Source organism: Ambystoma mexicanum, chromosome 11 (genome assembly GCF_040938575.1).
Source record: "Ambystoma mexicanum isolate Mex_15411 chromosome 11, UKY_AmexF1_1, whole genome shotgun sequence".
Lineage (NCBI taxonomy): Eukaryota > Metazoa > Chordata > Amphibia > Caudata > Ambystomatidae > Ambystoma > Ambystoma mexicanum.
The window spans coordinates 1,129,002,702-1,129,026,165 of record NC_090934.1 but is presented as its reverse complement, the minus strand read 5'-3'; the positions used below and the strand labels follow the sequence as shown (position 1 = coordinate 1,129,026,165).

At 49.0% G+C, this 23,464-nt stretch overlaps 1 protein-coding gene across 4 annotated transcripts in view; it reads left to right on the top strand.

The window, feature by feature from the left end:
- The window catches only part of TPM1 (tropomyosin 1), a 121,621-nt gene extending 98,671 nt beyond the window's left edge, over positions 1–22,950 (top strand). For 3 of the 4 annotated variants that reach the window (XM_069624470.1, XM_069624472.1, XM_069624474.1), the window contains one exon: positions 22,071–22,950. In XM_069624470.1, the coding sequence (XP_069480571.1) occupies positions 22,071–22,153 (83 nt within the window). In that variant the 3' untranslated portion in view covers positions 22,154–22,950. The remainder of the gene's footprint in view (positions 1–22,070) is intronic. The other variant, XM_069624476.1, reaches the window with a different exon arrangement.
- The last annotated feature ends 514 nt before the right edge of the window (positions 22,951–23,464 follow it).

Here is a 23,464-nt window from a genome sequence, read left to right as displayed (position 1 = left end):
ATAGAAACCCAACCTTTGGTATAAGTCTGCCCTACACAGGTTGGTAGTGTGTGAAGCAGCCAGGCTTATCTCAGGACTGGTCAATGCGAGCTGTAGGGGAGTTAGAGATTCACAGTGACAAGTGTTCAAATAAACTCTTACACACAAGGTTTCTTGATAAAACAATTATTTATCAAATAAGCCTTCTTCAGAAGGGGGCAATATAAAACACCACACAAATATATATATATTTCAAAACACACACTCTTAAGTTCCTAAATCGTTAAGTACCCTTTTGGGATGGCCCACAGACACAACCTACACCCTCTGACTTAATAGCTAGGGTGCTGGGGACATTAATGTATCACTGTATTTTAGAAGAGCTTAGGAATAGGTTAAAGGAAAAGGTTATTAGAACATATAAGAGATTACAAATATTTGCAACTAGGCAATCCCCCAACAAGAGTCATTCAGTGGTACAGGCTAAGCCAAAGTCAATGGGCAAAAGTCTATATGAGCTGAAGCGCTCCTTTTGTAGTTAAGTAAGAAGACTTTGCACAATGTTTTAGAAGTCTTTGAAGAAAAAGAAGAATCGATGTAGGGCCACAAGCTGTTAGACTTGTGAGTAGTAGAAGATGCAAGCAACGCTACACTAAGAGGTATGTTCTCTCAGACTTTACAGTACCTTCGAATTAAAGAAAAAGTGCAGCAGATGACTTTTGTTCCTGTGCAGATCTCGCTGTTCCTGGGCCTCAGTCGTGGGAAGAAGAGGGAGGACTTCTGTTGACTCCTGCACTGCAGTGGGACGGTCACCGCTTGCAACCGGCAAACTTCAAACAAGTGGCACTTCGGCGTTTCAGCTCCTTGCAACTACCGCAAATAGCAACACAGCGGTTCCTGGCTTTCGAGATGGACTTTCCTTGCTTCTGGGGTTCCGCACTCTGCTGAGGGGGCTCAGGCTCAGTCAATTCTGCTTCCTGGATGTTGGTAGGCCCTTCCTGAATTTCTTGGCCCGCTTAAAAGCAACGTACACAAACTGGTGTCCCTCTCCCTGGCTATTCGGTTTCCAGCAGCAACTCTGGAAATTCAACCAGCTCAGAGAGGATGTCCAGGTGGCTTACTTTGGAGTGGATTGATCCCACCAACTCAAAGGGAGAAGTCGTCCTTGCAGGAGTTTCTCTGTCGATACGAAAGTGGAGTTTCAGCACAGCATCTAGGCTTCACCGGGCAACCCAACGGTCCGGAAGTTGCAGCAGGCATCTTCAAGTTCACTTCAGATTCCTTAGTCCAGTGGTCGACTCTGCCTTCCAAGCCAAAAAGCTTTGCCTTTTTATGCAGCTTGCTCCCATTCATTCCAGCCTATCTGTCAGTCACCCAGCAGGGTGGGTGTCCTTGCCGGACAGTCAGCCGGCCAATCACCATAGTGCATTTTAGTCTCCTAGGAGACTAAGCACAGGGAGCTTCGGGCACCTCCCTCACTTCCTGCCCCCGCCAGACACCCTGGAGCCAGAGGTGGGTTTCACTTGTGAAGCCCGCCAAAGACAAAACTAACAAAGGGACCAAACCTGGTTTGGCGTGGAGAGTAAATCTCGAGGACCTTTCCACAAAGAAATGATGAAAAAAGACCAGGCCATTTTGACAGGCACCCAGGGGTGCTTTACCGTGGCTGCGAACGCAGCCCGCGGTAAAATCCTATGATAGTAAAAACGTAGACCACTGCCACCAGCCATTCAGTGAGGAAAGGGTAACATAAAAAGGTTACATGAGAAGCTAGACAAAGGGGATCCTAAGTAACCCCTCCAGCACCCTATTGTAAGATGGTGTGTGCTGGGTCTATTAGGCAAAGTTTGAATTCAGTAGCCTCTGGAAACACTACAAACTATGACTACAGGTATAGGCAAAGCAACCTTTGGTATAAGCTTGTACTACAGTTTTGGTGGCGTATTGAGCAGCCAGCCTCATCTCAAGAGGGGAAATGTGAGCTGTAGTGTTACACAAAGATTCACAGTTACAGGTATTAAAGTAAAATCTTACTCAAGGTTTCTTGCATAAACAATTCTGAATTTATCAGTCAGTTATAAAGCCTTCTTCAGAAGGGAGCAATAGAATAGTAACACACAAATACACTTCGATACTGTACACTCTGAAGTTTCTGAATCGGAAACTTCAATAATAAGAGTGCTGGGGACATTAATATCTTACTGTTGGCATTCAGAATACTCTTAAAATGTTGGAAAAAGGCAAAGGTTATAACACAAGAGACCGCAAATATTATAATACGAGGTAAGTACTTTTAGATATTCTTAGATTCATTCGGCTAGGCCAAAGTCAATGGGCAAAGGTCTTGGATAGGATGAAGCACTTCTGGTAAGCAAATCGAAAAGTCTTTACACCAGTTCTTAGTCTTTGATGAAAAGAAGAATCAAATGTAGGGCCACAAGCTGATTAGACTTGTGAGTTGTAGAAGTTTCAAGCACTAAGTTCTCAGACTCGTTTTACAGTAATCTGGTAAATAAGAAAAGATGCAGCTGATAACTTCTGTTCCTGTGCAGCTCTGCAGATCTCACTGTTCCTGGGCCTCAGTCGTGGGGACAAGAGGGAGAACGTCGGGGGACTCCTGCAATGCACTGGGACTGTCAAACTTCACTTTCAGTGGCTGTTTCACATTTCAGCTACTCTGGTCTACCGCAAATAGCCAAAACGTGGTTCCTGGCTGTCAAGATGGACTTTCCATGCTTCTGGGGTCCCGCACTCTGCTGAGGGGGGCTCAGGCTTGGTCAGTCCTGCTTCCTGGGAGACTGAAGGATCTTCCAAAAGCTTTAGGCCAGCTTAAAAGCAATTCACACAATCTGGTGTTCCTCTACCTGGCTATATGGTTTCCTGCAGCAACTCTGAGGAAATTCAACCCGCTCCGCGATGGATGTCCAGGTGGCTTACTTTGGAGTTGATTGGTCCCACCAAGGCGTCCTTGCAGGGGCTTCTGTCGATGCAAACTTGGCATTGAGGCACTGCAGCGTGGCTTCACCGGGCAAACCAACGGTCCAGGAGTTTCAGCAGGTGTCCTCTTCAAGCTCTTCTTCGGTTCCTTCGTCCAGTGGTTGACTCTGCCTTCCAAGCCAAAAGACTCGCCTTTTATTCAGTTCTCCCCCATTCATTCCAGCCTAGCTGTCACTCACCTAGCAGGGTGGCTGTCCTTGCCGGACAGTCGGCCAGCCAATTACCACAGAGTGCATTTGGGTCTCCTAGGAGATTAAGCACAGGGAGTTTCGGGCACCTCCCTCACTTCCTGCCTACCCAGAAGAGCCAGAGGCAGGCTTCACTCGTGAATCCCGCCAAAGGCACACATGATCAAAGAGACCAAACCTTGGCGCGCATAGAATCTCTAGAATGACCTTTCCACATAGAACCAGTGAAAGAATACAACCGGGCGCTATTTTGACAAAGATGGCTCCCGCGATTGCTTTGCTTTACTTTGGCTGCGAACGCAGCCTGCGGTAAATGCAAACCATGGTAGTTCAAATGAAACCACTGCCATCAGCCATTCTGAGAGGAAAGGTAACATAAAACATGTTACATGAGCAGCTAGACACGGGGGGGATACGAAGTAACCCCTCCAGCACTCTATTGTAAAATAGAGTGTGCTGGGTCTAGAAAGTTACAAATGTAAGTAAAGTTAATTTCACTTTACTGCTCTGGGAAACAGTTTATCCCAGAGAAGGTATTTAAACCTTGTGAAATCTGAAATACTTTCCTGTGTCACTGCACTAAAGATGCCTATGAAATTTGTCGGACTCCACAACCAAAAGAAACAGTATTCAAAATCACATTAAAATGCATGAGAGAGTGGGGGGGGGGAAAGGGTCCCCCTCTCTCGCCAGGCAAAAAATGTAAGTCCTGGAGTCCAGCGAAAGAGCTGGGGGTCTCTAAGGTAGAGGGGAATTGGCACGTTTCTGAGAATTCTCCCTAGCAGATGGGTCCATGGAGCCATGCAGGCTATGGCAAGGGAAAGGTTGGCTCATACCCCACCCCCCCACAAGACTCCCAACCTCTCTAAATTGCAATTCAGCCAGGTGGAGCCATGTTCTGCTAACTAGTTGTTATAATGAAGTCACAAATTAATGTTTATGGTGCTTGTTTGCATCCCCACCTTTTTTAAAAGAAATTTGAAACATAGCCTCTGCTCCCTATTTGTGGAGCTTCACGTGGCATGTTTTGCTCTGTTTTTTATACCTAGCCTCTGGAGATGGATTGCCAAGGAAGTAGTCTGGGCAAGTGGGTTTCAGTGTTACTAGACTGGTTAACTTTCAGATGTTACTGCATTATGACTCCAGGAACCAGTGCCATTGACGTTTGTGAGCAAAGCTCTGCATTGGAGAATACCAAACCGGTGTCCACAAACTTGTGGAACTCTCCTGTCCCACTGCACACCAACATCTATTGTAATAAAATCCATATCCATAAAGGTGGTCAAATATTTAATTCACAAAAGGACTACCCGCTTTATTCTCCAGGTAGCCCATCCTGCAACTGTAAATTTACCTGGAAAGACTTGCAACGGGTGTGCAACCTCTCTCCCAAGGGACAATAACGAGAGCCACTGCAAATCTTGCAAGCTCTTTAAGTCCAAGCCTCAAAGAGTGCAAGACTCTGCGCTGGGCCCACCATGCCATGCAGGCTGGGGCCACCATGGACATTGAGGGTGCCTCCAGTGACTGCAGCATCAACGTCTATAGTGACACCAAGGGCGAACGGGGATCTGTTGGATGCCCGCCTACAAGCCCCTGACCGCATCAGGCTGGCGACTCTCCTACAAGGATGACACCTGGCAGCACTGCCACGAAAAATAGCACCTCACAAAGCACACATCCCACGGCCAAAAGTTGACCTCCACGTCGACCGGAAGGCCACACACAGCGTCTAAGGGGATGTTCGAGGGTTCCATGTCCTCTGGGCCATCACATCCGCCTCACAGCAGACCCCCGAAATCGGTATGCAAGTCTGGTTCTGACGCTGTGTCCAAATCCTCCAAGTCCACAAAGGCTGACAGCCGAAAGACGTGTGGAAGGCTCTGCAAAGTCCACACAGCTCTATGAAGAGTGAACTCATCAAACGCGTCCCAGACACGCTACTAAAGGGTCAGACATCGCAAAACCAAAAGTCCTCCAAGTCGCACAAAGAGGGCTCTACTTTACAGACCATGACTCTGGGTAGAGGACCATTTTGGAGGCTGAGGCACAAGAAACACCCTGCACCTGAGCCCACACACCCACCCCTCCTGCCCTATCTGTTATCCCAAGTTTGTCCCATTGGGACAACAAAGATGTCTGTCATACAGTTGCCAGATCACTCAGACCCCTGATGGCAGACTCACCGGTCGACCAATCAAATTCAATATAATCTGCTCCTAAAAGCAGCAGAACATTTCAAAATAGATACACAGGAGCCCCAGGTGGACAAGGACTTTGTTGAGAACATTTTGGGAGATAGTCAGCTACCCACGTTTCCAATGCTCTAATCTGTACAGAGGAGAATTCAACCCTCTGGCGACTCCAAATGTAACACTGGCTTGTAAACCGGTGCATTGAAAGTCTTCTGACCAGCTCCCTCAGACGCCCTCTACATCAGGGGTCAATTACCACCAGATTCACTGATGGTTACAACATCAAAGCGATCAGGAATACCCCTTGCCTCTTCAGAAGCACCTCCAGATAAATAAAGTAAAAGAAATTGCTTGTTAGGAAAGTAGCCTCTTCGGCAACTTAACAAGCGAGGATTGCCTTAACAAGCGAGGATCGCCAATAATACCACCTTGCTAGCCAGCTACAACTGCCATAAGTGCCATGAATTGGGCGAACAAATGGCGTCAGCCCCAGAACCCCTTAAGTCACAACTCTCGCTCTCTCCATAGCAGAAGGTGAAGCTGTTGCAAGCCGCATTCTTAAGAACCTAGATGCAGCAGATAATGCAGGGAGGATAATAGCTGAGGGCACGCTAATCAAACGCCACGCGGTTTAAGCTCGAGACGCAGGCCACTCTTCTTAATATGCCAAAAGAGCCAAACGTCCTGTTCGGCAAAGCAGTGGAAGACTCCCTCAAGAGCACCAAAGAGGAGTATACCTTAAGTCACTAGGGCAACTTACTAATAAACCCTACTTACAAAGAGGGGGCTATAATTTGACCCGCTTTAGGGAGCAAAACTCACAACGGGGGTCAGGGTATAACCAGGGTCAGAACTGGTCCTGGGGCTCACCACAGTGGTAATTCCCGCAAGGGTTTCAAAGAGGCCAGAGAAGATCTCTGGGGTAGATCCTCCCCAACGAGCACCTGCAACAGGTTCCCTCCCATGTCACTCCAGTAGGAGGCCACATAACATGCTTTACCCCCGTATGGGAGGGAATCGCCTAAGACAAGTGGGTACGCTCATCCGTGTTATGTGGTGGTTGTATAGAACTGTTATAGCAACCCTCCAACCAGACAAAGGATCACCTAGTCCTATTGGAAGAGGTGACAGCGCTGCTCTTAAAGGATGCCATAGAAGTCGTCCCGGTGAACCAGGTAAACTAGGGTATTTATTCAATTTACTTCTTGTGCCAAAAAAAGACAGCCGAGATGCAAACACCTATGTCGTGCCACAGAATTTCTGCACGACAACACTACAGGAAGTAATCCCACTACTGAATTGGGGGGACTGCATGGCAACCTTTGATATGAAAGATGCATACTTACATTTCAATGTTCCCAGCGCACAGAAGATTCTTGCGTTTCAGGATTCCAAACCAGCACTACCAATTCAAGGTGCTAACCTTCAGCATAGCATCCGCTCATGGGTATTCATCAAGGTTCTGGTGGTGGCGGCGCACCTATGCAGGGAGTCAATCCCAGTGTACCCTTACCTGACAGGCTGATCACAGGAGATATCCCCCAATTATCATGCAAAAATGACCAAAGAACGATAAATTTAATTGGGTTTCTCAATCAACAAGAGTTCTTGGGAGCTGTTATAAAAACAGAAGGGTCTAGTTTTTCCATCAAAGGAATGAGTACAGAACATATTCCTGTAAATGCCTCTGTGTCTAGCCAGTCGCAATATTACATCCTCAAACTCGGTCTATGAACTTGGCAGCTTGGCTCCTGAATTCATAGTTTGGACATCTAAAACTACCTGAACAGTGTATGGAAATCCGCAGAGGCACGTAAACCAAACACTAGACACTGTTATTTTAACAAGTGGAAGAGATTTGTAATTTGGTGCTAGTGAAAACAAACCCAATAGAATGTACTTGTCACACACTCTTCATGGCATGCTTCACTTACTAGACTCGGTGCTAGTATTCAACTCCAAGGTTCACCTTGCGGCTCTATCCGCGTACACCACTTCTCGGAGTAAGGTGTCATGGTGGAAAATCCTTGTCATAAAAGTATTAATGGAGGAAGCAAAAAAGACTACAACCTCCTATTTCAAACCCGCCACCAGGCTGGGACCTCCATGTAGTACTTGCAAAGCTCATGGGACCTCCCTTTTGAGCCTATGCATTAATCAAGCCTTAAACACCTCACGTATAAAACTGCTTTCTTGGTGGCTATCGCCTCCATAAGGAGTCTGCGAACTGCAAACTTTGTCAGTGCAAAACTTTGTCCACAAAGACAAATTGGTTTTAAGACTAGGTTTTCACCTCCGCTTTCTTTCAAAACCCAACAAGCTCAGCTGTGAAAAAATTCCATACACTGGATGTAAGGAGGGCGGTCCTTTACTATGTAAACAAGACCAGACTGTTAAGGAAAACGGAGCAACGGTTTGTCTTCGTAGCCCCAGGCAGGGAAGGAGACCTTATTTCCAAGAACGCCATCTCCAGATGGATAGTCTGATGCATACAGCTCTGCTACTCTCTATTAAGCAAAACATTGCCTTTCATACCAAGGGCTCACTCCACCAGGGGTACACGAGCAAACTTGGCTTTTATCGCAAACATCCTGCTGGACGCCATTTGCAAAGCCACTACATGGAGCTCTGTCCACACTTTTACTCAGCACTACTGCATTGACACTCGCTCTAAAGCGGATTCCCAGGTTGGACAAGCGGTGCTAAAACATCCGTTTGCCGTTGTACCTTCTCACAACCCACCACATTCTCCAAACACTGCTCGCTAATCTATGCTTAGCATGTGATCTAAGCAGATTTTACAAGCCTCAGAAGGGATACATTACTTACCGCAAGCGTATGTCTGATTCTTGTATCTGCTTAGATTCAAAAGCGCTCCCCACCCCCCCCCCGGTCGAGTCTTTCCAATTCAACTCTGCATGGTAATGTGAATTTTAAAAAAATTATCAATCCCATATGTTTTTAGTGTCTTATCACTTTGCATGTCAATGAATTATTTTATTCTCGCCTTCTAAGGGAAATGGGGCTTCTAGATGTGTCCCAAAGCCTTCCGCTAAGGTGATTTGTTTTCCTCTATGGATATTGCAGATGGGCTGCGCGGTCTGTATAATGATGACCGATGGCCTGATTTCTATATATAGGTTATTCCCAGACAGTACCGATAAAATATCTAGTCTAGTGTCAGCGTGGAAGTATAAACCGATGATACTTTGTGTAATGCCACAATATTAAGGTGTTATCTACTCTGAAATAATGACTCCACTACCCCTCAACCCCTTTCCAAACTGGGTAGTGACAGCCTTTTGTGTCCTTAACCGACCCAATCATGATTGGGTAAATCATTATTTCAGAGTAGATTAGGAGATAGAAACTGAACACCTCGATATTCCGGCATTACACTAAGTACTTTCTGTTTATACGTACAGGCTGACGCAAGATATTTGATAACGCATGCCTGAGTAAAATAGTTTCATTTAATTGTGAATTTAAAAACTTTTTTTTACACCCTTTTATGGTTCAGAATATTGATTGTATTGCAATAGATTTTGGTGTGCAGGGGACGGCGTGTTCCACACGTTTGTGGACACCTGTTTGTTTTTCACATTCTTATTGCAACCTAATGTCGGTGTGGTTTTTCTCCCTTGCAACCTATACCAGCCTTAACAAAACGAAGATGAACCTACATATAGGAGTGCTCCTGGCCTGTAGGGATTAGCATTGGAGAATACTAGTCATCATTCTGGGAGGTGCCATTAGCCAATGAAAATGCTTGGCGCACGGGCTGTATTCAGAAAGGAAAGCCTGCATTCCGAGCAGTTTCATTAGTGTAGGGTGCTTCTGTTTCCCAGCTTCCCCTTCCCATTTAGCACCTGTGTAGGGAACTACATGGGTGATGATTATGTCCCCTTTCTAACGAAAACAAAGCACTTCTCTTTATCCCGTGGCTTGTCGCGGCAGCGCAGTCACCCAGCAGTCCCTTTTCAATGTTTATTACGTCAGTCATCAGCATTGAAAACTGACTGCCTAGATGTCGGCGCTGTGTGGCGGCGAGAGAGGGAAAAAAAATAAAAATAAGCACCTGTGTAGGGTTCTACACAGGTGCTAATGGTGAAATGCCCCTTGCTGGCAGGCCCCTCCACCCTCGTTAAGTTAGCTTCTATGCTCTGTCCCTTAACTTGGGTGGTGGGTTGGGCCTGCCACCTCTGAGCATATCGCCTCATTAACCATCTGTTACACTGAGTTGTCTCTTTAAGAGACGTGAGTCGAGTCACGGGGTCTAGCCACGTGACGCATGACGTTGGGGGGAGGAGTGCCTGCGGGCAGAAAGGAATTGTACACGAATAAAGAAAGACGTGTTTCCTACACTCGGTGTGCCTGTCTTCATTGCGCAGGCCTCCCTCCGGGCCTAACAACTGGCGACGAGGTGTCTTCCAGGGCCGCTGAGTCCTCCTCCTCCTCGCCCACGGCGCCAACCCAGCTCCACAGCGCACGTCGGGTGCTGACGGCTTGACCTGCGAGCGCTCGCCTCCCCCTCCACTCCAGCTCCTACGACACGCCGATCCCGGCCCGCCAGCAACCCGCTCCTCCGAGGCTTCCACGTCACGCAGGAAGGGCGCGTGCACGATCCCCAAAAAAAAAAAAAAAAAAACATCAATACTAAAACGAACCCTCCACGCACGTTACAGCGACAAGCCTGATCCCAGGCCCTGCCCCACAGGGGCTCCAGCATCAAGCCTGATCCCAGGCCCAACCCAGCAGCAGGCCCAGGCCCAGGCACCCACCAGCACGCCTGACCTAGGCCCGGCCACCCACAACAAGAGACTGACGCTGAGGGTACGACCACCCGCCCGCCAAGCCATACAGGCTCCGGAGACCGCCACCAGGACCCCGGTGAAAGGTGGGTGTCACCCCGCGCTGCCCACCAGCCCACAGCTCCTGCCACCAGGGAAACGGCCCCCAGGGACGGACACACACAAGTGAACGGCACCGCTCACTGCTACAATGAGCGCACCCCAAGATCAGCAAGCCCCGGGCCCCCCTGCCCCAGCGGGGAACACAGCAACCACGGCGTGGCGCATGCCACCCCCCTTCTCCATGATGCCACAGGCAGATAAAGGCTCAAGGTGGGTTGAGTGGTTGGAAGACTTCAACACCTTCATTGACGCCGCGGGTGAAGAGAAATCCCCAAGACTACGCAGCATGTTTCTGAACCTAGCGGGGAATGACATTAAAATACTACTGAAAACCATCCCACAAGCAGACTTCCCAGCCCTTATTGCAGCACTGAACAAAAGACTGGTGATTGAACCCAACAGGGATTACGAAAGATACATCTTCAATCAGTGCAAACAGAGGGCAGATGAAACGGTCGACGAGTTCATCACCCGCTTACAAATAAAAGGTGCGAACTGCCAGTTCCACGCGTTCTCCCTAGACGAAGCCATTAGGTTACGAGTGATTGAAGGGTGCGTATCTCAGACGCTAAAGAAGCAACTGTTAAAATCACCCGTCACGATTGATGAAGTTAGCCAGATGGCAAGGATCCTCGAGAGAGTCGAAAAGCAAGTGACGCAGATAACTGGCACCGCCTCCTCCAAGCATGATAACAACGAGGTGATCGCAGCCATGCAGGCCAGTAATGCCAGGGCATCAGAGAGAGGACCCAACCTCACCTACTCAACAATTCCGAGAACGCAACGCCAGTGTTACCGTTGTGGAATGCCGTATCCTCATGCAGGGACATGCCCCGCATTGTCCCAGAAATGCGGCAACTGCGGGAGAGAGGGACACTTCCAATCAGTTTGCAGAGAGGGCAAACCGTTCCCAACCCAAAGACCGCCAGTCGCCCCACAATTCAAGATACCCTACAGGAATCCACAAAGCCAAGGCTATCCGTCGCGCCCGTTTCAACAAAACCCGAGAAGGTATGTCAGGGTAGTCGAAGATGTCTACCCTTCGGAAGAACCCCAAGGCGACGGAGAATATGAACAGATATCCCGCATTAGAGATGAATACGACGGGCCCCCAGCACCCATCTCTCACTACGAGGCGGACCAACACCAACAGCACCCCGAAGAGGAAGGGTATCAGTTTGACCACTATCGGCAAGATGAATATGTCAACCTCATAATGGACGAAGGACAAGCACGTGAGGCACCCAAGATACCAATGGAAATTGGAGGCCACCAATTCTGTTTCCTGGTTGACTCGGGAGCAACGGTCAACATAATGGGAGAAAAGGAGTTCCACCAAATTCCCAAGAAACCGACCTTGGTGCCCTCTGAGTCCAAGATATATCAATGGGGCGCCGACACTCCACTACAATCAATTGGCTTCTTTGCCCGCCAACTTGTTCACGGCAACCGTGCCATAATGACAAGCATACACGTAATTCGCAGCCCAACGAAAGGAAGGTGCCTCCTTAGCTACAGGACGGCCTCCTCCCTGGGACTCATAGACATACACGTCCGAGATGGTGACATGATCTACTCATCAGAACCGACTCAGGTGGCGAAAGAGAGCGTGTCAAACGTCCAAGCGGAACCCAAGGAGATGGACGTGATATCAAAAGACGCCATCGTGAAAGAATTCCCCCTCATCTGCAAGGGCCTAGGAAAGCTGAAAGGACCCTCAGTTAAACTGCATATTGACCCCGCAGTTCGCCCGGTTCCCCAGCACCCGAGGAGAGTCGGGTTCCACCTCCAAGTTGCCGTGTCAGCTGAACTCAAACAGCTCCTAGATAATGACATAATTGAACCAGCAGTGGGCCCGACCCCGTGGGTCTCCCCACTAGTCATCGTGCCAAAAGAGGGGGGACAGCTCAGGCTCAGCGTCGACATGCGCGTCGCCAACACCGCGATCCAGCGGGAGCGACACCCCGGCCCCCGAATCGAGGACATGATCGTCCAGATAAACAAGTCCACCCTTTTCTCAAAACTGGACCTTAATCAGGGTTACCACCAACTGGTACTTCATCCAGAATCCAGAGGCATAACCACATTCGCCACGCACGATGGCTTATTCCGGTACAAGCGCCTTAACTTTGGCATTTCGTCGGCCGCAGAGATCTTCCACGAAACCATCAGGCAAATCATTCGCCCAATCAGAGGAGCACTTAACTACAGCGACGACATCCTAGTATTTGGCAGGTCAAAGGAGGAACACGATGTAGCTCTCCGCGCCACCTGCAAAGCCATTCAAGATGCTGGACTCACCCTTAATGTCGACAAATGTCGATTCAGCAAGACCAAGCTGAAGTTCTTTGGCCACATATTCTCCGCGGATGGAATGACACCGGATCCCGACAAGGTGGCGACGATCTTCAGCCTACAAGAACCAAGGCAAATAGCGGACGTGCGATCGTTTCTGGGGATGGCAGGTTACTGCGCGAGATACATACCCCACTATGCCACAATCACGGAACCCCTCAGGAAACTCCTTCAAAAAGAGATGCTCTTCGCCTGGACGGCTGATTGCCAAGATGCGTTCGACTCCATAAAGCAATACCTAGCGGAAGCCAGAAAACTTGCCTACTTTGACCCCAGCTGGCACACTGAAATCGTGGTCGATGCAAGTCCAGTCGGGCTGGGTGCCATCCTCGCCCAAACAAACGGTACAGACACCCACCCGAGACATGTGGTGGCCTATGCCAGCAGAGCTCTCTCGAAACCTGAGTCCGCGTATTCGCAGGCGGAAAAGGAAAGCCTAGCAGCAGTCTGGGCATGCGAACATTTCCACAACTTTGTCATAGGAAAAAAATTTACTCTAATAACGGACCATCAAGCCCTCCTCTCACTGTTTGGCAACCCTCGAACCAAGATGCCGCCACGAATTGAACGGTGGGGCATCCGCCTGCAGGAATATGACTATCACATAATTCATCGTCCGGGGGGAGAACACAACCCAGCGGACTACTTGTCGAGACACCCCACGGGAAAAGCCACACAGCGAAAGGGAGATGTATTCTACATCAGCTATGTCACCACAAACGCACTTCCCCCGGCAATTTCACTCGAGACAATCGCGGAGGCGTCAGCTGCTGATCCATCCATAGCACTGGCGATCAACCTCACAGAACACAACAGATGGAAGTCATACAGGAAACTTTTGACGGAACATCCGGACGCGAATCGAGATGAACTGGAAAGGTTGGCAAAAGTTCATACAGAACTAGCCGTCAAGGACAAGTCCATACTTCTTCGAGGGTGCAGAATAATAATCCCAGCAGCCCTACGATCGGACATTATAAAGACAGCCCATGAAGGCCATCGCGGGGCAGACAACACCAAACGGCAACTTCGGTGCCACGTATGGTTCCCATTCCTGGACGCGCTAGTAGATCGATGGGTACGAAACTGCATGGCATGTCAATGCACAGCTAGGGCTGAAGCCCCCGCACCACTACAGTCACTGCAGATCCCCGATCACCCATGGGAAAGAGTGGCAATAGACTTTTACGGGCCCTTAGAGTCTGGCGAGTACCTACTACTGTTCATTGACGAGCACTCTCGCTTCCCAATTGTGAAAAAGTCGCCGTCAACAGCCTTCGCCCACATAGCAGCTGTCTTCGACGAGGTCGTGAGCGAGTGGGGCATACCAGAAGTTATCAAGTCGGATAACGGCCCGCCGTTCTGTGGTCACGACTTCGCAACTTTCGCCAAGCATCTGGGTTGCAGACACCAGAAGATAACACCAAGATGGCCACAAGCCAACGGGATGGCCGAGAGATTCATGTCATCGATCAAGAAGACCTTACAAAGAACCAGACTAGAAAATGTTGACCCTCACCAGGCTCTGTGCAGGATGCTTCGGGACTATCGAAACACGCCGCACGAGGCCACAAACAAGACGCCGGCTGAGATGATGGTAAAATACCAAGTTCGCACTCGCATCATAAGACATCCCAACAACAGACCGGAAGCAGATCCGGAAGTCTTAGCGAGAGATGCGGAACGGAAGGAACGGGCCCGCATCCGAACAGATGAGAAAAGAGGTGCTCGCCCGAAAGAGATCCAGGTAGGAGACGAAGTACTGGTCCAACAGACGATGGTCAAAAAGACTGACTCAAGGTTCTCCCCACAGCCGCTTCTCGTGACAGCCATGAAAGGAACCATGGTAACAGCTGAAAATGAAGAACGGGAAGTAACTCGGAACTGCTCACAGTTCAAACTCACCACCGTTCAGGGCCAGCAGGAGCGAGACCCCCCGGATCCGGAACCAATGCCTATGGACCCGAGAGACTCACTGTGGTCACCACCGAGATTTTCAGCTCGCCCAGGAGTGAGGAGAGTACAAGAGCCAGAAGATGATCTAGGTGAAGCCGCCAACGGTCGGCCCCATCGGGTCGTAAAGAAACCGTCGCGCCTAGTTGAAGAATGTTAATACTGTTGTTGTAAGGACATTCGTCCGGGGGTGATGTTACACTGAGTTGTCTCTTTAAGAGACGTGAGTCGAGTCACGGGGTCTAGCCACGTGACGCGTGGCGTTGGGGGGAGGAGTGCCTGCGGGCAGAAAGGAATTGTACACGAATAAAGAAAGACGTGTTTCCTACACTCGGTGTGCCTGTCTTCATTGCGCAGGCCTCCCTCCGGGCCTAACACCATCTGTCCGTTTTACTCCACCTAAATACTATTGGAGGGTTACTTGAGCACTTTTTCCTCTCGCGTATTTGCACAAGTGCTGATTGGGGAGCTAGGGGTGCACAGGTTTTTTGGTTTCCGCATGCTTTCTCTTTTCTGGAAACGTTCGTTTGCAGAAGTAGTGTGCCCTGACTGAGAGTCCGACCAAGCAGCCGTTGTATTGTCACACTGCCATTTTTACATCAGTTGGTTGGCAACATTTTTGTTCTCGCCATGCATGTGGGACATTTGCCTCAATCTGCCTCACTGGTAAAACGTTTGCTGTATAACATTTTATAACCCATGTAGCCTAAACTTGTTTACTATCACTGACACTTCCAGGGTTGGATATGAACTTTTTCAAATGGTGGTTGGCCTTTAAATGTTTGTAGGTAAATAAGCTTCTCAGCGCAGAAGCATTTCGCCATCCGAACTCCATTGTAACCGGTTGTCCCCTAGTTTAGTTGTGGTACATAGTGCTATGAAGCGATTGTAGATGGTTTCGGTGCACTCTACATGATGCAGTAATCCACTTGCTTTGTATCATAGGATCAGCCATCCCATACTAATTTCAGTTTTGGGTCATAGGCAGTGCATGCTTGAATATGTTCAACTTGTTTCTGGATGGAGACTTCAGAGTATATGCTGCATGCATTGAGATCTAATTCTGTCCCCCCACACCCTCCATGGGTCATGTCGCCACAAGTGCCTGTCTAGTTAAATAACCTGCTAAGGTGAATGCAATTATTGACTGCTCTCAGTGTTCACTTTCTTCTCACCCTTCATCACCTACTATTTTTCGATCCTTGACAACATTCACCTTACAAATCAATCGCTCTTCAGATTCATTTCCCTCCTGTACAGGAAACGCAAGTGGTGCCATGGTAAACCTAAACTTATTCCTCTGTCTACATTTATTTTCTATAATCTGAATTTACTGTCTAAAATGTGCTGAGTCTAGTTTCTGCTGTATCTAATCTTTACATCTACCTTTCTTTTTCTTCTACCCTGCTTGGTGACTGCACAGACCAACTCTACCAGCAACTTGAGCAAAACAGACATCTTACTAATGAACTAAAGATGGCCTTGAATGAGGATTGAATTTAGTATCAATCATTTGTGATCATAATGCATATCCTGGTCTTAATTAATTAACTGACTGGGAAGTATTTAACCATGGATTTGTAGTAGCATGTAGAGTACTTGTTAGAACGTTGGGCATAGAACACTAAACTGGTGCTCTTGCAGGTGGCACTATATCAACACTTGTGTTAAACATGTACTGGTCGGCCTATTAATCAAATCTGCAAAAAATGACTGACCAGGTTTCTAACTTAATGACCCAATAGACTTGCATCTGCAAATAACACTGGTTGGGTAATTGTTGGGTTAAAAAAGAGTGGGTTCAGAGGTGTGCGTGATGTATCGGCAGACTTTTTTAATTAATTTTTTCATTGTATAATTTTCACACCCATTATAGCATTTCTATTAAAGCGTGCATGCAACTAAAGCACTTTCTGTGAGCTGCTTGTAGCATTTTTTTGCTTGGTTGTATTTACCCCAAAAATATTGAATTCCTCAGATGTTAGTATTGTTTTTTTCGAGGGGATTGGGTCCTCCGACGGATTCCATATCTTTAACAGTAATCACCACAGCTGTGCTGCCTTGGAAAATGTTTGGCGTCTACGTCGATGCGCCGTCCCCGAGGACCTCCTCCGACGGCCAACGTCACCCGATGTGATAAGTAGGACACACAACGCCCTTAGCCTCAGTTCTGTTTTTTCTGCGAACGTGTTCGCTTCGTGAATCTCGGTACGCCTCGACTCTTTGGAGTTTCTGTTATCTTCTCAGTTCTTAGAACCTGTTCGGTTTTGTGAAAAAGCCTGTTCGTGACGATGTCTACCTCTTCTTCAACCCCGCGTCCGGGATTCAGAAAATGCGGGGACTGTGGGTCCAAGATGTCTGTAACGGACTTGCACGACGCCTGCCTCTGGTGCCTCAGAGGCCCACGACACGGACTGTCGACTGCCAGTCGCTCACGGCTAAGGCCTTGCGGGAGCACAAGAAGTTGTTGTCGGTAGGTAGGTTGTCTAAGCCCCGGAAGTCGAGGTCTGCAGGGTTTTCGAGAGATGATTCGAGAGGTGACTCTCCGTGTCATTGTCGGAGGTCCAGTGGGTCTCCTTCCAGGAGTCGGTCTCACCACTCCTCTTCGAGGCATTCCCGGAAGAGCCGGCATCGGTCTACTTCCCCGTCCTCTTCCGAGGACTCCGCCCGTCGGTCGCTTATCCCACCATGCAAGCGACACCGGAGGAATGAGCTTCCTTCGGGAAGATGTTAGTGATTTTCGAATCGCAGGGCACCGGTCCGTCCGCGCCTCAGTGGGGTCGGTCGTGATCGGTCGAGACACCGCTCGCACGCCTTCGGGCTCGGGTGGTCAGCACGGTTTGCGGGAGAGGTCCTGCGGACAAGGGTATCCGTTCTCGCCTTTCCCGTTCCAGGTCCCGGTCCTCGACGCGCTCGAGACCGCGTGATCCTGTGCAGTCTTCGAGGAAGACGTCGACGCCTGTGGCGCCGAGGTCGTCGACGGCCGCTCTCGAGGCTCTGCCTCCGAGGGGGTCGTCGACTCTGTCGGCGCCTAGGTCGTCGGACACGCTCGGAGCTCTGGCTTCAATGCCTGTGTTGATGCTGGCGGCGCTGAGGGAATCAGCGTCAACGTCAGCCTCAGCGCTTTCGAGGCGGTGTCGGAGGGGTCCCGTGGCACGGGGAAGCCCCTAGAAAGGCTCTGGCTAAGGTCAGGCATAGCTTGGGTCCCCAGATGCCTTCCTCTCACCGCCTGGAGTACATTTCAGAGGTTGATGAGGGCTTGGTTCCGGTTACGGTGCCAGATGAGCTTATCTCGGGCCATAGCCAATTTGAAGACCTGAGGCAGTCACTGCATGATGCCAGTGGACTGGACACCTCTCCGGAGGTGGAGTTTTGTAGGCCTCAGCCTGGCATTCATGCCGATTCTTCGTACCGGCGCTTTATGTCTTGGGAGTTTGTTCAGGATGATCTTACGGACCTCCTCGATCTTGGTCCCCCCCACTGACCCGGTACAGCCGTTTCATATGGCTCTGCAGAGAAGGGCGGCGGCGGCTTGGACTGCTCCGGAGAGTCTTCCGGCAGTGGGCAAGTATTTGTCACAAATACCGTCCAGCCAGTAGCGACCCCTGCTACTTGTCCAGGCACCCAACTCCGGAGAGTTGTTTGGTGCAGGCGGCTACGGCCCCGGCAAAGCAGCGTTGTATCCTACCATCCTTCCGGATAGGGACGACAAACGTTTTGATGGCTGGGCGAAGAAAGTGTTTTCTTCAGGGGGTATGGCGCTTCAGGCGGCCAACTTCGTATGTGCCTTGTCTTGTTTTACACACACTCTGTGGAACTGTGTTGCATTAGCGGCTGAACATATTCCCGAAGGGGACGAACGGGATGGTTTTCTTGCTATGGACCAGGATGGCAAGGATGCCATGTGTGAGGCCATTGAGTCGGGTTTGGACATGGCAGATTGTGTCAGCTGTTCCAGGGCGGCGAGCACCGTAATACGCAGGTTTGTGTGGTTGCGGGAGTCGCGGTTCGCTCCTGATGTGCAGTCCCGGCTCCTCAACATGCCCTTTGACGGTGAACATCTTTTTGGCAGCAAGGCTGACGAGAGCCTTGAGAGGTCGCAGACCTCCAGTTGCAGCGAAGTCGTTGGGCGCTGCAGTTCGAAAACCTCCGCCTTTTCGTCCTAGGGGACAACAATGGAGGGGAGGTTCCTTTCGTTATTACTCATCCTTCAGTAAAGCGAGAGGAGCTGTCAAAGAGGCCACCGTAGGAGTACCAGAGGTGGAAAACAGGGTACTCGAGGTGCCAAAGCCGCTCGGGCAGTTGCCTCTTTGCCCTCAGGCAACGCCGCAGCCGCTACCACTCAGTCATGAGGCCATGTCCCATGGTTCGCTGGTTGGGGGAAGGCTGGCGCAGCATCTTGTAGAGTGGCGTGCCATTACTTCAGATGTGTGGGTTCTGGAGATCATAACCCACGGCTACTGTCTTCCCTTTCGGCAGAGGCCTCACGACAATCCACCTGGGAACCTCTTTGAAGAGTCCAGATCCGCTCCTTGCGCAGGAAATTCAAGCCCTGCTGGAGAAAGGCGCCATAGAACTGGTTCCTGTAGCGCAGAGGAACAAGGGATGGTATTCCCTTATTTTTTGATTTAGAAGAAAGACTGGGTATTGAGACCCATCATGGACGGTTTGAACAAACTCCTCCGGAAGGACAAGTTAAAGATGGTTACTCTCTCAAGTCCTCCATGCCCTTTCAGGACTGGTTGGTGTCGTTCGACCTCAAGGACGCTTACTTCCATGTGCCGATCCATCCCAAGCACAAGAAGTACCTGAGGTTCGCGGTTGGCGACTCGCACTTTCAGTTTCGGGTCCTGCCGTTCAGATTGACCTCAGCCCGAGGGTTTTCACCAAGCTCATGGTGGTGGCAGCGCATCTCAGGAAAGGGGATTCCCGTCTCCCCCTACCTGGACGATTGGTTGATCAGGGGGAGCTCTCCCAAGCAAGTCCTGGATCATCTGTCCGTCACCTGCCACTCCCTTCACAAGCTGGGCTTCTCCCTCAATTTAAAGAAGTCCCATTTGACGCCAACACAGCGGCTCCAGTACATCGGAGCAGTGCTCGACACATCCCTGGGGCTGTGTTTTCCTCCCCAGGTGAGGGCTCTTCACTTTCAGCAGATGGTGCACAAGTTTCACTTCCTCTGTGCAGGGAGACGATGCAGCTCGAGTTCTGGGCCATCAAGCAGGGTTTCGATCTCGACTGGTCATCTGGCCGGAGACGACGAGACGGCGAATGCTCTGAGCAGGCAGAGCACGATCTTTCACGAGTGGGAGCTGGCTCAGGAGATTCTCCTGGAGATCTTTGCCCTTTGAGGGACCCCTCAAGTGGATCTCTTCGCCTCCAGTGTAAACCGGAAGTGCGAAAGGTTCTGCTCACAGGAATTTCCTCCAAAAGGAGCCTTAGACACTTTCGTGGTGGAGTGGTCATTCCCACTGCTGTACAGGTTTCCTCCAGTCCCCGCCATCCCGCAAGTACTGCGGAGGTTACGGAGGTTCGCGTGGGCCCAGAAGACGTGGTATCCGGACCTTCTCGACTTGTCCATCTGCCCTCCACGTCATCTTCCCTACAGAGACGATCTTCTCTCACGGGAGGGGGGGTCAGGTTCTCCATCCAGAGGTCAGATCCCTCAACCTTCACACTTGGCTTCTGAAAGGTTGGGGTATAAGGATTGGGGCCTCCATGAAGACGTGTTGGAGGTGTTGCTCTCGGCCAGACGGCCGGCAACAAAGTCTCTGTAGTTGCCGTAAATTCTGCGACTGGTGCAGAGTTAAGAATGTGGATCCTTTTGAATGTGACATTCCCATGGTTCTGTCTTTTTTGCTTTCTTTGGCCCACAGGGACTTGCAAGTGGGTACCATTAAAGGTTACCTGGTGGCGCTGTCCATATTTAAGCGCCCGTCTGAAGAATGTTCCTATTTTAAGATTCCTTTGCTTTCTCAGTTTTTGAAAGGGCTCACTAATGTGTTCCCTCCGTCACCTTTTCTGGTGCCAGGTTGGGATTTGAACCTTGTTCTTAAGTTTCTTATGGGTGATCCTTTTAAGCCTTTGCATTCTTGCCCTTTGAGACTGTTAACTCGTAAAATTGTTTTTGGTTGCGGTTACTTCCGCTCGCAGAGTGAGTTACAGGCACTTTCAGTTAAGACACCCTTCACTCTGTTTCATAAGGACAGGGTTGTCCTTCAAGTTCATCCTTTCTTCCGAAGGTGGTTTCGGAATTTCATTTGGGCCAGAAGGTTGTTCTTCCGGCATTCTATCCTCCTCCGCATCCTGGTAAGGAAGAGGAGAGGCTCCATAGGCTTGATCCTAGGAGAAAGTTGAGCTTTTATATTTCACGCATGTCCCCGGTCAGAGTGGACGATCAGCTCTTCATTGGTTACGCTGGAAAGCGTTTGGGACAAGCTGTGACGAAACAGCCAAAATAATCCAACGAGACAAAGTCTATCTCCGAGTGTTACCGCTTGGCGGGTAAAGACCCACCGGCTGGCTTGCGGGCCCATTCTACCAGGGTATGGCTGCATCTACTGCCCTACAGAGGGGTGTTCCTATTTGTAACATCTGTGATGCAGCCACTTGGGCTTCTGTACATACTTTTGTACGTCACTACTCCCTCGATTCCATCCGAGGACAGGATCTGGCCTTTGGCAAGGCAGTCCTTTATTTCGCAATTTGATTGGGCATGCTGAATTTGTTCTAAATTCTTTTCCCGCCTCCTTGCTTTGGTACTGCTTTGGGAGTCTGTCAAAGATATGGAATACGTCGGAGGACCCAATCCCCTCGAAGAACAAGTTACTCTTACCTGGTAACGTTCTTTCGATGGGATGGTCCGACGACGTATTCCATATCACTCCCTCCCTACCTTCCCTGCTGCAGAATTTCTTATGCGATTGCAGCTTACGTTTCCGCAAGGCCTTGTGTGTCTAACTGGCAGAAGACTGGTGACACACGTTCTGGGGGGAAAAAACTACAACTGAGGCTACGGGCATCGTGCGTCCTACTTATCACATCGGGTGACGTCGGCCGCCGGAGGAGGTCCTCGGCCGGCGCATCGACGTAGGACGCAGACGCCGAAAATTTTCCGAAGCAGCACAGCTGTGTTGATTACTGTCAAAGATATGGAATAAGTCGTCAACCCATCCCGTCGAAAGAACGTTACCAGGTAAGAGTAACTTGTTCATCTGGTTATATGCAAACTTGCACAGGTACATTTCTTTACCCTTGCTTGGTTTGCTGACCGACTTTTGTGATATTTCTGGGTTTGGGGATTTTAAACATCTGCATTTTCATGTTTGTTTACCACCTGCATGAAAGATAAATAACATTGCTCTTATAAACCAACTGTTTAAATTCAGCATGGGTTTTGTGTTAATGTGTTCTTTTTTGGTGTAGTCTGTCGCATGCAACATTCACATTTCAAATCTTTTTTAAAAAAAATGTTTCCAATTCCTCCACAGAGAAAGTAGCACATGCCAAAGAGGAGAACCTTGGCATGCATCAGATGTTGGATCAGACTTTACTGGAGTTAAACAACTTGTGAAACTGCCTTAACTACTGCCACACTTGTTTTCTTACACCTGCTTGCCAAACATCCCAGTACGTTTTTTTTATTTTTTTTATTAAAAGCAAGTTGGTTCTCACACACACATATTTGCCAATCGACTACGATTCAAGGCGATGCTGGGCGAACCACGAAAGGCAAGCAATCTGACCTCAACCAGTCAGATTCAAAGCCATTTGTGTTCTGTTGTCTATGCTTTGTGTCAAATGTGGCAACAAAATGCTTGTGGACTGTTGGGAATCAATCCCGAGCTACCAGCCTTTTTCATTATACGCTAATTATGGTGAGATTTATGTAGGATGCTGAGATCAATCGTGGATTGGTGCTACCTAAGACTGTTTTGTAACGTTTTGACATAGTATAATTACCAGAGCCTCCTAAAATAGTTTTCTTCAGCACAAATGTTTTTATGTGGATTTTATGCAGCAGTAAATTTGATCCTTTGCATATAGGTACAGCGAAGGAATTATTTCCCTCCAAATATTGAAACCTGTATTCCAACAGACTGTGTACCTGCACCTCATTACAAATTGTAGGACCATATTTTGGCATGAATCTGCATTCAGTTGCCTTTCACCAGTGACCAGAAAGGTTCCGTTATGAATGGGGAGTGTCTAGGATTTGGGAGAAATCATGAAATGTATTTTATTGGTGTTTTGGGAATAGTAAACCGGTATGACCTCACTTTAGTTTACACACTTGTTTTAGATACATACCTGTATGTAACATTGTACAATGATATGGAATAAATATGCACACTTATGCCATTTTCTAAATTGAGTTTGTTTTTCCTTCTGTCGGAGCGCAACACAAGCTAGAGCTGATTGCCCAGTGTCAGTCTGTAACGCAGCATCTATTTCTGTGTCTGGACATGGTCATTGAGTTTGGGTGTCCTGCCATCTAACCAGAAGTGTTTTTCACCCTTTTGTATCCATTGCCATGTTCTCACCTCCAACTTGTGACACCCACCACAAAATCCGGAAAATGTAGCGTTTGTTGCTGTAGTAGGCGGTGACTAAACCATTAGGTGTCTGTAATGAATAAAGCATTGACATTATTCCCCACTATTTGCACTGCTCTCTGGGTAAAGCTGAATTATTTGGCATCAAAACCCCAGGTTCTTTTACGCTGTAAGTGTGTCCAGGGAGTAATGCCATGATTAAGGCCATCTATGGTTAGTGCAGCAGTTCCTAGTAAAGTACCTGGATCACTGATTTCCACTTAAGATAACCATGCACTTTTAGGACTGCACTAGTAGAAGTACCCGTTTTCTGAACGGGGTTTGTAGAC